Source organism: Clupea harengus, chromosome 26 (genome assembly GCF_900700415.2).
Source record: "Clupea harengus chromosome 26, Ch_v2.0.2, whole genome shotgun sequence".
Taxonomy (NCBI): domain Eukaryota; kingdom Metazoa; phylum Chordata; class Actinopteri; order Clupeiformes; family Clupeidae; genus Clupea; species Clupea harengus.
In genome coordinates this window covers 7,131,752-7,146,756 of record NC_045177.1, presented here as the reverse complement: position 1 = coordinate 7,146,756, position 15,005 = coordinate 7,131,752, and the positions used below count along the sequence as shown (strand labels likewise).

At 41.6% G+C, this 15,005-nt stretch overlaps 2 protein-coding genes across 4 annotated transcripts in view; both read right to left on the bottom strand.

Moving 5' to 3' along the window:
- LOC105913221 (adhesion G protein-coupled receptor E1-like) overlaps positions 1-14,014 on the bottom strand; it is a 28,224-nt gene extending 14,210 nt beyond the window's left edge. The window contains exon 1 of one of the 2 annotated variants that reach the window (XM_031563568.2): positions 13,655-14,014. The gene's annotated coding sequence lies outside the window, so the exon portion shown is untranslated. The remainder of the gene's footprint in view (positions 1-13,654) is intronic. The other variant, XM_031563569.2, reaches the window with a different exon arrangement.
- LOC105913219 (adhesion G protein-coupled receptor E1-like) lies at positions 3,237-13,727 on the bottom strand. Of its 2 annotated transcripts, none has more exons than XM_031563566.2 (17): positions 13,574-13,727; positions 12,589-12,627; positions 12,155-12,484; positions 10,620-10,946; positions 9,733-10,038; positions 9,617-9,645; positions 8,470-8,544; positions 7,692-7,842; positions 7,036-7,149; positions 6,576-6,757; positions 6,187-6,360; positions 5,881-6,087; positions 4,927-5,159; positions 4,765-4,831; positions 4,582-4,673; positions 4,191-4,353; positions 3,237-3,769 (listed from the first exon to the last, which is right to left on the bottom strand). In XM_031563566.2, the coding sequence occupies exons 1-17, from the start codon at positions 13,593-13,595 to the stop codon at positions 3,608-3,610; spliced, it is 2,673 nt and encodes an 890-aa protein (XP_031419426.1). In that variant the 5' UTR covers positions 13,596-13,727; the 3' UTR covers positions 3,237-3,607. The 2 variants fall into 2 exon arrangements, with proteins under 2 accessions (XP_031419426.1, XP_031419427.1); XM_031563567.2 differs by having other exon boundaries at positions 12,155-12,481.
- Positions 14,015-15,005: the final 991 nt, after the last annotated feature.

The window sequence follows — 15,005 nt, the reverse complement described above, 5'->3', positions numbered from 1 at the left end:
ACTTAGCTTCAACCCTTATGACGAATGGGGCCCTGGTTGGTTTTGCTTGTTTATTGATTTATCTTTAGTTATAACTAGTGATGGCGAAATGAAGCTTCATGAACCTTCGAAGCTTTCCAGCCGTGTTGAAAAAAGGTTCACTACTCGAAGCTTCGTTCGCTCTCTAGTGACACCTGCTGGTCAATAGAAATACGGTGTAGGAAAGATTTTCTCGGGACAGTGAATTTGCCCAATTTGTTGTGGTGCGCAAGACCTACTAAAATAACATGCACACAAACGTATGGTGAAAAAAACTTACCTCGATTCATTCAAATTTCGTTGTATGAGAATACAATGACAATAAAGGCTTTCTTTTTCTATTTAAGGCTTCATTTTCTAATAATTGTTTGACATGTAGATTGAAAGTTATATGGTGGCACAATGGTTAGGGATGTCATCTCAAGCTTGTGCGTGTTAAGGGAGGTTCGATTCCTGGCAAAAGTACATTTCAATCCGATGCTTTGGATAAAAATGCCTGCAAATTATCTTTACTCTCTTCTGTATGCTGTTGTAACAGAGGGTAGTTAAAGTGCTTTTGGAATACTGGTCAGTAGCCTACGTTTGTAAAACCAAGGGTAGTGACAGTGCTCTTGGACAACTGGTCAGTGAAAGTGCAGGGCAGTGAAAAGGGGGCGAAAGTGCTTTGTGCAACTTTCTCTTCCTAACTGGCTCCATAACTCTATCTCAAATAATCTATAGCCTACTACTAACAACAGCAAACAATCTAAATCTCCAACTACCAGTAAATCTCCAACTATCGCTAAGTCTCCAACTATCGCTACGTCTCCGACCACTGACAACAATCTGATGCTGACGGTGAGTTGCAAAAAATAATCTATTAATGCCGCGGTTATAGGGAGCAAGGGCAGAAGATTTGTGGTCCATTCTCCGTCCATCATTACTCTTTGTATGGTAGATAATGACTTCCGGTCGGGTTTACCCAACCAAGCCTCGTTTTCGTTTTCAATATGGCCGCGACGTGAATAAGGAGAATAGTGACCCAAGTAGCCTTAGGTTTTGGCTGAGGAGGAGGAGGCGCCGATGTGGTAGGGTTACAACTGAGTGGAAGGGCTTCCCCCTCTGGAGAAAAGGTATGTTGTAAGGGTTTGAGTCTGAGATGAATCACATACGACTTAAAAATGGTACATACGTTCCTGTCTGTCCTACAGCTGGGATACACTTAAACAATACAAATATCTGGACCCTGTGCTTACTCCTTAGAGGACTGCTGAGTTTTCTCTGCTGGAAGTTGTTGAGCTGTGACTCTTGCATAATCACTGCAGGGCCCAGGGAGAAACGGACATTTGTGGAAAAGTTAGTCTAATGTAGGCCTCCATATTGTAACAAATCACGGAAGTACGCGTAATATTTGTTATGGTTTTATTACTAAACACTAAACAAACACAATGTCAAAATATATATACATTTTTAATTTGTTTACATGACATAGAGACGTAGTAGACATAGGCATACAGTAGACGTAGCCTACAGTAGACAGACGTTGAGTAAACTAACGTGATTTACAGTAACGATTAGCGCCGCTCCCGTAGCCCATGTTAAACGACAATAATATTATATATTAAGCGGATGTGGTGCATGCAAACAAAGAGAAAAGTTACAAGAGCAGCAGAGGAGGAAGCTCTGAAAGTTAGAGCGCTTGCGGAGTTCTATTCGGAGGATCTGTCTAAGACCGATGATGTGGTTGATTAATTTGTTACATTTCGTACTATGTACCGTGAGCTGAGCATGGAAAAACATGAACTAAACACACACAGCATGCTACCATTTCTCATTGAAAACAACATGGGCCGTGCTTTCCCCAACCTTGCCATTCTTTATCGCATTTACTTGACAATTTCCGATAAGCAGTGCTAAGGAAGTGAGGCCTTTCAGCCGTCTGAAATTGAAAGAGTTTCTTGCGATCAAGCATGGGAGATGAGCGGCTGTCTAACTTAGCGCTGCTGTGCATCCAGAGGGACGTCGAGATTTACATTAATGTAACCGGTGTAACTCGAGATGTATCTTTATTTCGTATCACTCCTGTGAAATCACACCAACAGACACACAGTTTGGTGAGCTACCGTATCCTAGCTTCACTCTCAATGCTAGCCCCCACATGTAACAAAAGGGAAAAACATATAAACAATATGTCAGAGGGATATATCATATAAATAGTTCAGATATATAATACATATAATAATAATAAGTTATAAGAAGATATATAATAACATAGATGCCTATTTTTAAAGGCAATATTTATTGGATTATCTATCCCACTAAAACTTAACCACCTACCTCATTCCCAGCATATACCAAACAGGAAAGAGGAAGGGGGGAGAGAGGAACAAAACAGGGGGAGACAGGGGGGGGGCTACCAGAGACCATCAATACCAGTGTGCTTGTGATATCAAAATAAAAGATTAAGAAGAAACTGAAATACAGGTAACAGATTATCTTGTGCAATTATTTAAACCTGCTTTTCTAACCTGTTACATTAACAAAGTAATCGCCAGATTTGCTAAAGATAAGAACAGACCGATGATGATTTAAATAGGCAAGGGCATTTGTTGTGGCCTATGTTTCATGTCTGTATATATTCTGCCTTTGTAAAAACTAAAGTTTAATAATGTGTATGTGTTTTGACCTGTGTGTTGGCTATAAGTTTGCTGGTTTTGAATATCCCAATACTTGTCAGTTCGGAAAAGAAAATGATTATAGTCTAATGGAATTTTTGTTCAATCGTAGCATGCCTGTAGGTGGCCTGCTGCAGTGCGTGTCACGCGTGTGTGTGTTGCACACTCGTTGTTTTTTTTTCCATGGGGGGCTTGGTTCGCGTGTAGCTCGCCCAAATTGTTGCTGAAAGAATAGTTATAAAGGGCTAAGTTTGTTGAGGAGGAGGAGGAGTTGAGGAGTTTTGTATTAGGATGCTGTGTGTTAAGTATTTCTCTTGCGTGCTGGTTTAGGAAGGAGCCACCGGACGAGACGTTCGTTATACAAGACACGTTTTTTACTGGCAAATAATAATAGCAATACAGCTTTCAATACAGTGATACATCAAAAGCTGGAGAAGGCGCGTTCTGTCAGCTTCAGGAAATGTTCGATCTTTTATTGGCCCAGTGGTGATGTCACTTAGTGGTATGTGGCCTTCAGCCGATGTCTCGATGTCCACCCTGCACTGTGCTTTCTTGCCTTTTTTGGACTTTGTCCGTTTAACAGAACTTCTGTATTTTACTTTTCTGCTGTCATCATATTTTCTTGCGACCTAGGTGGTTTCCACATTTCAACTGTCTAACTGCCTTTGACCCAGTGCATTGATCTGCTGACTGTCTGGTACATTTCTATCTGACAGTTGCTTTTCATCATTGCATCTAACACTGCTTGTTATCTTCCATTTGACAGTTTTTATATGTAGCCTTTTAAATGTATCTTACATGTGCAAGAAAGCAAAATGTGAGTCTTATTGCTCCTTTCTATATTGCAAAATGACTGGCAGGCATATACTGAATTTCATATGGTTGATTATAGAACCCTGGAGTTTGTTGTTGGTTGCTATTAACTGGCTATTAATTTAAGTTTTACTACAGCTTTTCTTTTGTGGGCCTGACGTTCCACATGTTGTACTCCCGCTGGCACTCTCATACTCGTTTAATACCAAGGTGGTAGTGGTGGTCCGCCCAGGCTCCTTAGATGGACTCACTTTCTGCCACCAAAGCTTGTACTGACGCCGCACCTGGGAAGAGCAAGAGAACATGGCTCGTGTTACGCATGCAGATTAGTTCTTAGTTATTACTTAGTCCATCTCACTCACATACGTTGCTGCCAATACCAGAGTTTGACTTTTGTACAACATGTCGACTAACTGTTACATAATGTTACTAAATGTTACGTGCCAGTGACACCATTACTGTTCAAAATAGGCGACAACTATAAAGAAAATGACGGTAACAATGAGCCTCTTATAAACCTTATGACAGCACCATAGGGCTGGGGAGAGACGGAAGGGAAGAAAGGGGAGATGTTGAGAGAGGGAACAATGAGTATTCTGGAATTCGAAACAAATGAAGCCAGGGATCTGATACAGATACACTGGGATTTTATCAAATATATATTTAATATACAGCAGACGGAGCAGATGTTAAAGGCTAACTCACCTCTTCATTGAGGAGACAGTGGACAAGAAAGATGAAAGTCCCTTGTTGCGAGGTGAGAATTATGAAGAGAACTTCCAAGACTTTGCTGCTGGCTGTGAACAGGCCAAGTATCCAGGGGCAACCGAGGATCACAAACTGAGCCATGACTTTGAACAGCAGGACTCTGCAATGGAGGGTGACATGTTTTGTTAAGGTAAACCTCCACAGACCTCACACAAAGCTGTGTGAATATCAAGAAGCCTATAAATGCAGTGTGACATTTATTTACTATGAGCTGTGATTGTGTTTGTTGTTTGTGTGTATGTAGTCTAGCTCTAGATGTGTGTGTGTGTGTGTGTGTGTCAGTGGGTATTTCCCCTATACACATAAATCTTCTTCATTTACATCTTACCTGGTGTATTTCACCTTAGACACATCACTGCGTGCCTCTTTTAGAGTGGAGTGGAGAGTGACCGTGATGACAACGAAGAGTATGATGTTGCCCTGGTAACAGAGGCAAGCAGACAGTGGTTTCAGTTACATCACGTTTCCCAGTGTATTTCTGTTGCCAGTTTTATCCCTTTTTCATACGCACCGTAATAATGACGCAAACAGGACCAAGGAAACTCCATATGAACCCATCATCTGTCAGGAGCCAGCACCTACGCAGAAGACAAATACCGTAAATATACATCTATATACAAGTTCGACATCTTAACTATAGTTTTGCAATTGCTGCTCCCATCGTGTTACTCACTGCTGACTTCCGTATCCATCTGGCATCACCCCGGCAGACACGGCCACAATGACCAGTGGAATTCCATAGCCAATCAGGAGCTTGTACCTCCAGTGTGGCCCCGCCCGATCATTGGGTTTGACCTGTCTGAGCTTCCTGACGGACAGGAAGAGCAGCAGGGCCTCCATGGACATCCACACAAAGCAGCACAGGAAGAGGAAGTGCAGGACCCCTGAGAGCACCTTACACAGCACCTGAGGGGACACTGAGGCTGTGATTGGCGTTCCGTGTATAGCTAGTACTGACACTTTCAGATACAACAGTGGTCATTTAGATGATTAATCATCCTCTGTTCCATGTTTCTCTGATGAATGAATTTCTCTATATTCTTTTTCTTTATCTTAATATCTAAATTGCCCCTATCATCTGTTTATACCACCCACACTTAATTGGTGAAAGTGAATGGTAAAGGAAAAAGGGGGAAGGTGGGAGAGAGCAACAAGGTTCTCACAGCCTTTATTCAGGGATTTCTTCTTTCAACTCGACTCGGAAATTATTGCAGTTTACTGTAATATGAATGACATTGTAGAGTGAGCCGACGTCAAAGTTCAGGATGAGATTATATTTTAATTAAAACGATTTAGCAACAAGTAATACTAGTCTACTAGCTTTACAACTAGCTAAAATTAGCTTGCTAAGCAAGTAGCTTCTGCTAAGGCCTGCTAGCTGCAACACCACTGAATCCTGATCGCACTGATGGCTGAGGAGATGCCCATCCAACATGGATTTCAACTACCAATCTTCTTTGTATAAAACTGGACGAATGTTTAGGGTTGTTTACAACATTATCGGATTGAGAATAATCTACATATCCCTTTTAATGCTGACATTTTGTTTAGGGTAATTTTGGTAACAGTTGGTAATAGGTGATAGTTCAAATATAGCCCAACATGTGTTATTGCAAATAATAACCACCTGGTTGGGCTGGATAAGATGCAGGTAGTTCTGGGTGCGCAGGAACAGGAAATGAGCTAGCAGCAGGCAGATGCAGAGGTTCAGACGAGCTGCGTTGGTCACTCTGGGGTTAAAATGGCAGAGCGCAAAGGTCAACACAGCCACGATCAGGAACAGCAACCCGATGGACACCAAGACGGTATTCAGCGCCTCCAAGATTGGATCTCCCTGAAAATCAAATGATCATAATTTGTCTATAATAATTATAATAATTTTTGTATAAATGAGAAATCACCATAATACTGTACAACTGTGTTGCATAACGACCTTAAATGTAATATGGTAATTATTCTCTGTTTGCATGATCAAAGCAAAGGTGGACAGGTGGACACAGGTGCACACAGTGAATCCGGTGTTGGTTTGGCTGACTTGGCATCCGTCCTCTATCCAAGAACTGACATTCCAGTACACGCAGGACACCTCCCCCATTGGACCTGAGGGCTAGATGAATAAGAGATGGGTTAATTTCACCTGGAGGAAATATAGAAATACTGGCACTGGATTCGATCACATTCTAAAATCAGACCATCAACAGCATCTGCTGGGACTTTGGTGCAAGTGATGTGCATGTGTCGATGAAATTGTAATTGCAGCTCGAGTAAAACAAAGACTCTAACATTATTTAAACTGTCATATGAAACAAACTGGAGTCTCACATTGACGTGTTGGAAGGTGATGTTCACTCCATCAGTTAGTGTCTTGTCCTGAGTTCTCGGTAAGATGATGGATACTACTTTGGACAACATGGTCTTAACTGTATCATTTTCTGTTTTGAAGAGGCTGGCCTTAAGGACATCCTGCATATTGTTGTAGGACATCAGCACCACAGATGCAGAACCTAGACGAAAAGTGAGGAAAGTTTGTTCCACTTGTAAAAGACAGGGCAAGGCATGAGGGGAGAGGAGGTAGCAGGATACAAATCCAGAGGTGGAGAAGTTAGGAGCTAAACAGACAGAAAGTTCTTTGTATGGAGGAGCCTGATATCCCAAAGCAACTTTCAAAATGTTTTATGCTAGAAATGTATTTACCCTACACGTGATATGGAGAAGTACTGACAGAATAGATCAGGACTTAATGCACACCAGTTAACTGAAATTGTGTGTGGCATGAGAGTACCGTCGTTATTCTGGGCGATTCCAAGGAGGTCAATGTCTAGAAGAGCATCAGAAGTCCTCAGTTGAGAGGGTCCTGTTAGAGAGGCATTTGGTCCAATGCTCACAATTTGTAACTCTGTAACAAAAGAAGAGTTATCAATCACACAGCCCAGTCATGCCATCTATGGTTGGAGGGAAACACCTGGTCTGACCTAGCCTGGATGGCAGACGAACTTAGCCCCGCCCACAACATTTTAGGTTGGGAAGTTCGGTCTAGCATTGCTCCGTTGGGGAGAAATTATGCCCGATCAAAAACTTGATCAGACCAATGAAATTGTCAGGGCGGGCTTTATACGATGATGGACATATGATCAACCGTAACGTAATCAACCACGTCATTTGGGTTGAATTCGTTTTCAACAAACATGGCTGCCGCTGGAGAGCTGAGATATGTGTAGATAGAGATGTTTTAGAAGACATCGACAGCGCATTCATTTTGAAAGAGGAACAGAGAAACGAGATCAAGGCATTTGTCGATCGAAAATATGTTTTTGCCGTCCTTCCTACGGGATTCGGTAAAAATTGTATTTATCAGCTGGCCCCGATGACGACTACGTTGATCCAATTGAGCGAATAGAATTATGAGTATGACATCGTCAGGCTAGGTCTGATCCACACCTGTGGCACTTGTGGTAATGGTCTTGTTGGTGAGACTCGGTTGCACCAGTGTAGACGCCAGCCACTCGGCAGATTGAAGCACAGCACCCCCATGTAATGTCAGATTCCGTTGGTTAGTATTCAGTAAATTATCCAGTGCCTCTGACACTACCTGTGGGCAGAAAAAACAACAAAATGGAAATACCCAAACTGTTACCTAAAAGAGGAATACATTTGTAATCTTGTGTAGGCTGTGATGAAACATGACCACAAGTTTGAGTTAGGGGCCTAAGTATCAAAACAAGCGTCCCACACCAATCACAGGTCCAGTTTGAGTTAGGGCCTAAGTATCAAAACAAGAGTCCCACACCACACACAGGTCCGGTTTCAGTTAGGGCCTAAGTATCAAAACAAGTGTCCCACACCACACACAGGTCCAGTTTGAGTTAGGGCCTAAGTATCAAAACAAGTGTCCCACACCACACACAGGTCCAGTTTGAGTTAGGGCCTAAGTATCAAAACAAGCGTCCCACACCACACACAGGTCCAGTTTGAGTTAGGGCCTAAGTATCAAAACAAGAGTCCCACACCACACCATGAGGACCCAGGCTCATTTCTAAAGCCCACTCCCCATCTCCCTCTCCCACTAATTTTCTGTCCTGGCGAATAAAGGCTAGAAAACCCCCCCCAAAAAAACTTCATGCCATTTTATTGTCCATATATTCTCTGCACCATAAACATTTTTTGAAACTGTAAAACAAGCAGGGACAGGCTGACACCACTATGACGTGAGACTCACCTGCTCTGGAAGCACTGTGGACACATATGATTTCTCCTGCAGTTCACGCAGAAACTGGAGTTTACACTTCAGATCCTACAACACCAGCAACAACTCAATGTCAATTTGAACAATAATGTGCAATCACAAATTCTATATCCTGACATTTTCAATCAATTCGAGACTGTTTAACTGTTTAGATAATTTAATATAGACACAGAAATAAAAAAACACCTTTGTGAAAACAGTGTTAGTTACTGCTTTGGTCATGGAGACGTGTATTGCAACATGGGACTTCCCTTGGTTTTGAAACAGACTTCCCCTTACTGATTGTCACACTGCTAATGTAGGGTTGGACCAAATGCACGACACTTAGACGAGACTAAACTAAACACAGTGAAGAATTCGGTTCTATAAGCATTACCAGAAAACTACCAGGAATTGATTGAAAAGGCAACAAACACAACACAAAGTAGGAGTATTGTATTTGTATTAGAGTACATATATCAGAGACAATATAGTTTGTCAGTCATTCTTGAAAAATAAATCCCGACAGATTGATCAGGACTCCGACACGCACTGGAGTAACTGCTTATTTTATGTTTACTTGCCAAAACGAAATTGCACTAAATATTATTTTGAATGGTTTTCTAGATCCCGTCTACCATCCAATTTCGGAGATGATTACCAGTTAAATTAAGTATTTCCATAAATTTGGTAGGATGAATGTCACATGTTGGGGAATTTTGTATCGATATCAGATACATCATCTGCAGATACATCTTGTATCAAGAATTGTCAGTCCGAATACCACAACGGGATGTCCGAGTTGTTGATAAGTGAATGGACTACTTGGCGTAATGACATGAAAGATCTAAATCAGAAGCACAAAATGGTTGCCAGTGGCAGCGGTCATCAGTCATTATGAAGAAATATCGGACCTCACAACATTGGGATCTTCCATTCAATTCAATGTAATATTCTGCAGCATTCTGGAAAGCTGTATATTTTAAAATATATATTGTACTGGACTTTTGACTTAACAGAACATAATGAATGGCCCAATTCCTATGGTTTGTAAACATTTACCAAGTCAAATTCCTTGTTTGTGAAAACTTACTTGGCCAATAAAACCTAATTCTGATTATGACCGTTGTTCCAGGCTTACCTTGCATTCTATCATCGTAGTGATCCACTCTGAAAACAGAAAGATTTAATTTCAGTCACCTGAAACTGAAAAGTTTGTTCGAGATTTGTTTATTGAAGGACTCTATTGTAACTTACCTGTACAAATAACCCCTGCATCCCGGTGATGACCACAGTTATGGGTCCCCAGAGGTAAATGACCACAGCTCATCAGTGAGGACTCCTTCCCAGTGCATAACACATCATCCAGCCAAATCCTCCCTGATCCCTTCCCAAAATGAGCGGAATGTGGCGCTTCAATGGCTTCCCCACAGCCCAACTCTTTACAGACCACTGCAGCATCAGTCATGTTCCAGAAGTCATGGCACACTGTTCCCCACTCTCCATTGTGGAAAACCTCCACTCTGCCTGCACACCGGTGGGGCCCGTTCGCCAGCCTCACAGCTAAGACAGAATCACATGAACACCATTCAGCACGAACAGCTAAGACAGAATCACATGAACACCATTCAGCACGAACAGACAATGAGAGATGGCGGGGGGAGAGAGTATAATCATACAAGTACTGAATGTGGAAAGTAGCCCATGTAAATGTATACTGACAAAGCATAGGGCCAGTGGGAGATGTGATGTGTTTTGCATTTTGTGTGCGCAGTTTGGCTAATTGTGTGTAGAGTTTTGAAAAAAATGACACCTAGTTTCAGAAAATGTGCGTCAGCACTTGTCATAACTGTCATAAAAGGAAGTCACAGGTAGCCTTAGCCAAACCGCATACTAACACCAGCAGTCATCACAGTGTGATCTACATTTTCACAGAGCTACACCCAGGAAATGAAGCATATTACAACTGAAAGATGTCCTGGGTATAACCTCCCAAGTATTCTGGCCACATACATGTAGACACACATAAGATTTGATGTACTTTAAGTCCAATTACATTTAACAAATATCGATTCAGTAACAACTACCTGTAATATACACACTTTACACAGGCACACGACTGAGCCTACCTGAGCATCACCTACCTGAGCAGACCACCCCAGCATCTTCAGCATGTGAACAGTCATGAGCTCCCCAACCCCTATGACTACAGTTCTTCAGTGTTGGCTCCACTCCATTGCACTTCACCTCATCTAACCAGATCTTCCCTGATCCCCGTCCGAACCGTGCAGATTTGGATGCTTCGAGGGCATAGCCACAGCCCAGCTCTCGGCAAACCACTTCAGCATCGGTGATATTCCAGTTATGATCACACACGGCGCCCCACTGTCCCTCGTGATAAACCTCCACTTGGCCAGCACAGCCATCAGACCCGTTCACCAGCCTCACTGCCTTAGCTGAATCGGGGGTGTCTGAAAATGAGGAGGCAGAGAGTCGAGGTGTTACTGAGTATTGCAATTTAAATATCAAGTTGTATCTTACTGGCTGAGTGTGTTTTGTTGAAACAAAATTGTTGTTGACAGTTATTACCGTTTACAGAATAGCAGAAACCTTTCAAGGAATGTCCTTGATTTACTGACCTAAGGGCTAAGGGCTATGACCAGCTCAGAGACAGTGGCTAGCTAGGATGACGCACTTGTATGTTGTACTGTTGCTGTTTCACATAAATAATATTCATAAATACTGAAGTCCTAAATACTAAAGTCATCAACCTCATTTCAGATACAGAATGTAAGATGAATCCATGCTTGGTACCGGAAGACCCACAGCGATGATTAGCAAAGATGCACAGAGTATGTTTTTGGTATCTATGGAAACACAGGACAAGGCACAAGGGACATTCTGCAGCACACATTGTGGTGCGTGAGAACCTTGTTTCTTCTGCACTAATGTTTATAGTCCATAGGCACATTCCATCTAGTGCACTAATGTTTATAGTCCATAGGCATATTCAATCTAGTGGTTGGAAGTGGCATGTGATGTGTTTTTTTTTAACAAGTGAACATAAATGGTTTTGCAATGTTGCATTCATGATCTCTGTTTGATAGATCAGTGTACACAGAACACCTGTGAAGCCTATTTAACCTGATCCATGAAAACCCCTGGGCTGTGTGTCATATTAGTTTTACCCAATCCTGGGCTGTATGTCATATTAGTGTTGTTGCTAACACGCCTAGTTTACAATGTGGTGAGCTGGAGTTTCCAAAATGGGTGTAATAGGACCAACACTGTTGCATTTTCTCTCACCCTTTTTTTACAATAATAGGCCTGAGTAGAGTGTAATTTGAGTGAAGTCAGGTGCCACTTAGTCTGCATATGTACAAGAGCATGTTTAGACCAGAGGTGATAAGAAAGGTCGAACTGTGCTTCTTCCGACCTTGCAAAACTTCCATCCTTTCCACGGACGTCAGAAATCCATTATGTGGTTATCCCTACTGAACACTAAACTTCTGTCTATATAAACCTTGTGCGATGTGTTTAATATGGCTTCACTTTCAGCCTTGTGCTGGGAGTGAGCCCGATTAAAATTGTTGTTTGTCAAATAAATATACTTATATGCATCTCCGGAGTCCTGAGGTAACTAGGGTGAATTTGCACCTATCAATCCATGTTCACTTACCTGAGCAGAGAACCCTTGCATTGCTGTGTTCACAGCGAGCATTATGGAACCCCCAAGGCCCGTGGCCGCAGTTCTTCAGTGTTGACTCCTTTCCATCACATTCAACCTGGTCAAGCCAAACATGCTGAGATACCTCTCTGGTCTGATAACTTCGTGTCGAAAGAACTCTCCCACAGCCAAGCTCTTTGCAGACCACTTCAGGATTCTTGCCCTTCCAGGCATGACTTCCACAAATGGTACCCCACTGACCATCGTGAAGAACTTCAACTCTTCCAGCACACCGATGAGTCCCATTCATGAGCCTAATGTTGGCTAAGGCTACAGAAACTGCTTAGAGATTTTGAGAGGTAAAGAGAGGGCAAAAGATGGAGATACATGGATGACAGAAACCAAATCTTTCAGACTTATTTATAGAAGTGTTTCTACATCCTTACCTAATAACAGAGTGAAGGCCAGACTGCATTTCAGGTTCACTGTATTGCAAAAATATAGTAACATAAATGATAGCCATGACTTATATTCCATCAATATAATACCAAGCATTTCATATTACGAACCTGCATAATATTAAATGGCATATTTAGGCAAAATTATATTAAATGTGGATTGTCAGAAGCAGTGGGGGTGACTAGATACACATTCACACCATACACCCATTCACCACTTCTAAACATAATAAAAAATGATTTATTTATAAAGAAAATAATATTTGCTGTAAGTAAATCTTCTGGGTGTGCATTTTTCAAATGAATAACCAACACCGAGATGTCAAAACAGCTTCTAGGGTTCATTTCCAGAAATCATCTTGGCACAATTCCAACAAGAGAGAAGAAGCGAACTGCATTTATGCTTACTATCAGAAAGAAAAGAGGACATGAAACCTAATTGCCTGAAACCAAGCACCAAGAGACACTCATGAAATCAACAGGAACAGCTGGGGCAAGACTATCATTTACATTTAGTCATTTAGTCATTTAGCAGAAGCTTTTTTCCAAATCGACGTTCAATCACACACACACACACACACAAATAACCACTAACAAACAGAATCAATCAGGATCAATATTCCTCTCCAGGATAAGGCCTAATGTGTCAATTGATTGTTGATTCTTGAACCTTATTTCTGAATTATTCGAAAAGTTGGGAAAGAATAGCCAGTAGCCTTGCCCAGTCAAGTCATCTAAGGTCATCGAATTCTATATTCTTGTAAAATATTTGTTTTGTCATTTCTTTTTCTCAGAAGCTTGATGATTCAATTGTTTTCTGATAAAAAAGCATGTCAATACTGTAGGTAAGAGTCAGTTCTTTGTTCAGAGTACTAAAAGTAGCTAAAATAAAAATTACACCACTGTTTCTATTTGTCTGCCATGATAACTATAGACGTGGTAGTCACAGCAGTATGGTAATATAGTAACCCACCTGGAAGGTAGATGTCATTCATGATGAAGAATATATCCTCAGACTAAGAGACAACATGAGACCTATCTCTATATCTTTAACCGATGATGCCCTGGTTCACAGTGCTACTGGTGCCCTACTGACTGATCTTTATGTGGTTATTTAGTATGTGTCGGCAGTCATCGGGGCGGGTCAAATAAAAAAAAGACTTAAGCCTGGGGGGTGTAAATTACTTCAGCGGAAAAAAAAGAGGAAGCCAGCTAACCATTGTATCACTACTAATCCTCACTACACACCCACCCTCTCGTCCTGTCCTAACTTGATCTCAAACGACGCATTCCTCTTTTGCAGATTACAGTAGTCTCCTCATTATTATGAAACATATTTCATCTATTCATAGAAACACCAGATGAACTCTCTGTTCTCATGATTCAAAGTTATACCCAACATGATTCTGGCGAATCTGAAGAACTAGCTCTAGATTCAGGCCACTTGTGTAGAGTTAGTGAGTTTGCTAGTGTCACATTTTCCTCATTCTCAATTCCTTTCACATGCTCACTACAAGCAGCTTTTACATTACCTTATTTATCTAAAGAACAGCTTCTACATTACCTTATTTATCTATGCAACAGCTTCTACATTACTTTATTTTGCAACCATCATTTCTAAACAACAGAATGTTTATTCAATCATGGGATCCTGAGGTTAAAGATTTTTTCCTGAACAGGGTCCCTTGTGTCTTTGGGGGTCCAAACGCTATCTTCACTACTCGTGTTTAACTCCAGATGGAGCTGTAGCCTGCAGGGAAGCCAACAGCAACTACGAAGTGTGGTGACTGAACTTTCTGTAACCTGTCACTCACAGATAGATAAGCCTGCAGGGATACGCTGACAGAGCTGATAGCGGTGACAGGCCTGTCTTTGTTGAATGGACTCAAGCGCTGCCACCACTGCACGTACTGCCGTCGTACCTGCGCAGAGCAAGCAAGCACAGGACGATTAGAGGTCTGACTGATAAGACACATTTGAGGCAAGGCAAGGTAAATGCTTTGAGGAGAACAATAGACCATGTGCCTTTTGCTTGGATAGATACCGTGACATGTTCTAACGGAGCATCAGACTGGGCAGATGCAAACTCACCTCATCATTGAGGACACAGTGGACAACACAAATGAAGCTGCCTTGCTGTGAGCTGAGTATCAGGAAAAGAGCCTGTAGGTGTAAATGACTTCAGCAGGACAAAAGAGGAAACCAGCTAACCATTGATTTGAAATTAGGTGTTTGTATTCTTCTGAAAAGAAAAACAAATAACATTTGGACAAAAAAGTCTGCTAAATTAGTAATTGTATATTTAATGTAAACGTTTTTAAAAGAGTGTATAAAATATTTTTGGTATGGCTTTCTGGTCATTAGTGATTACATTTGGTGTTATTTACAGAGTTATCTTGCGGACT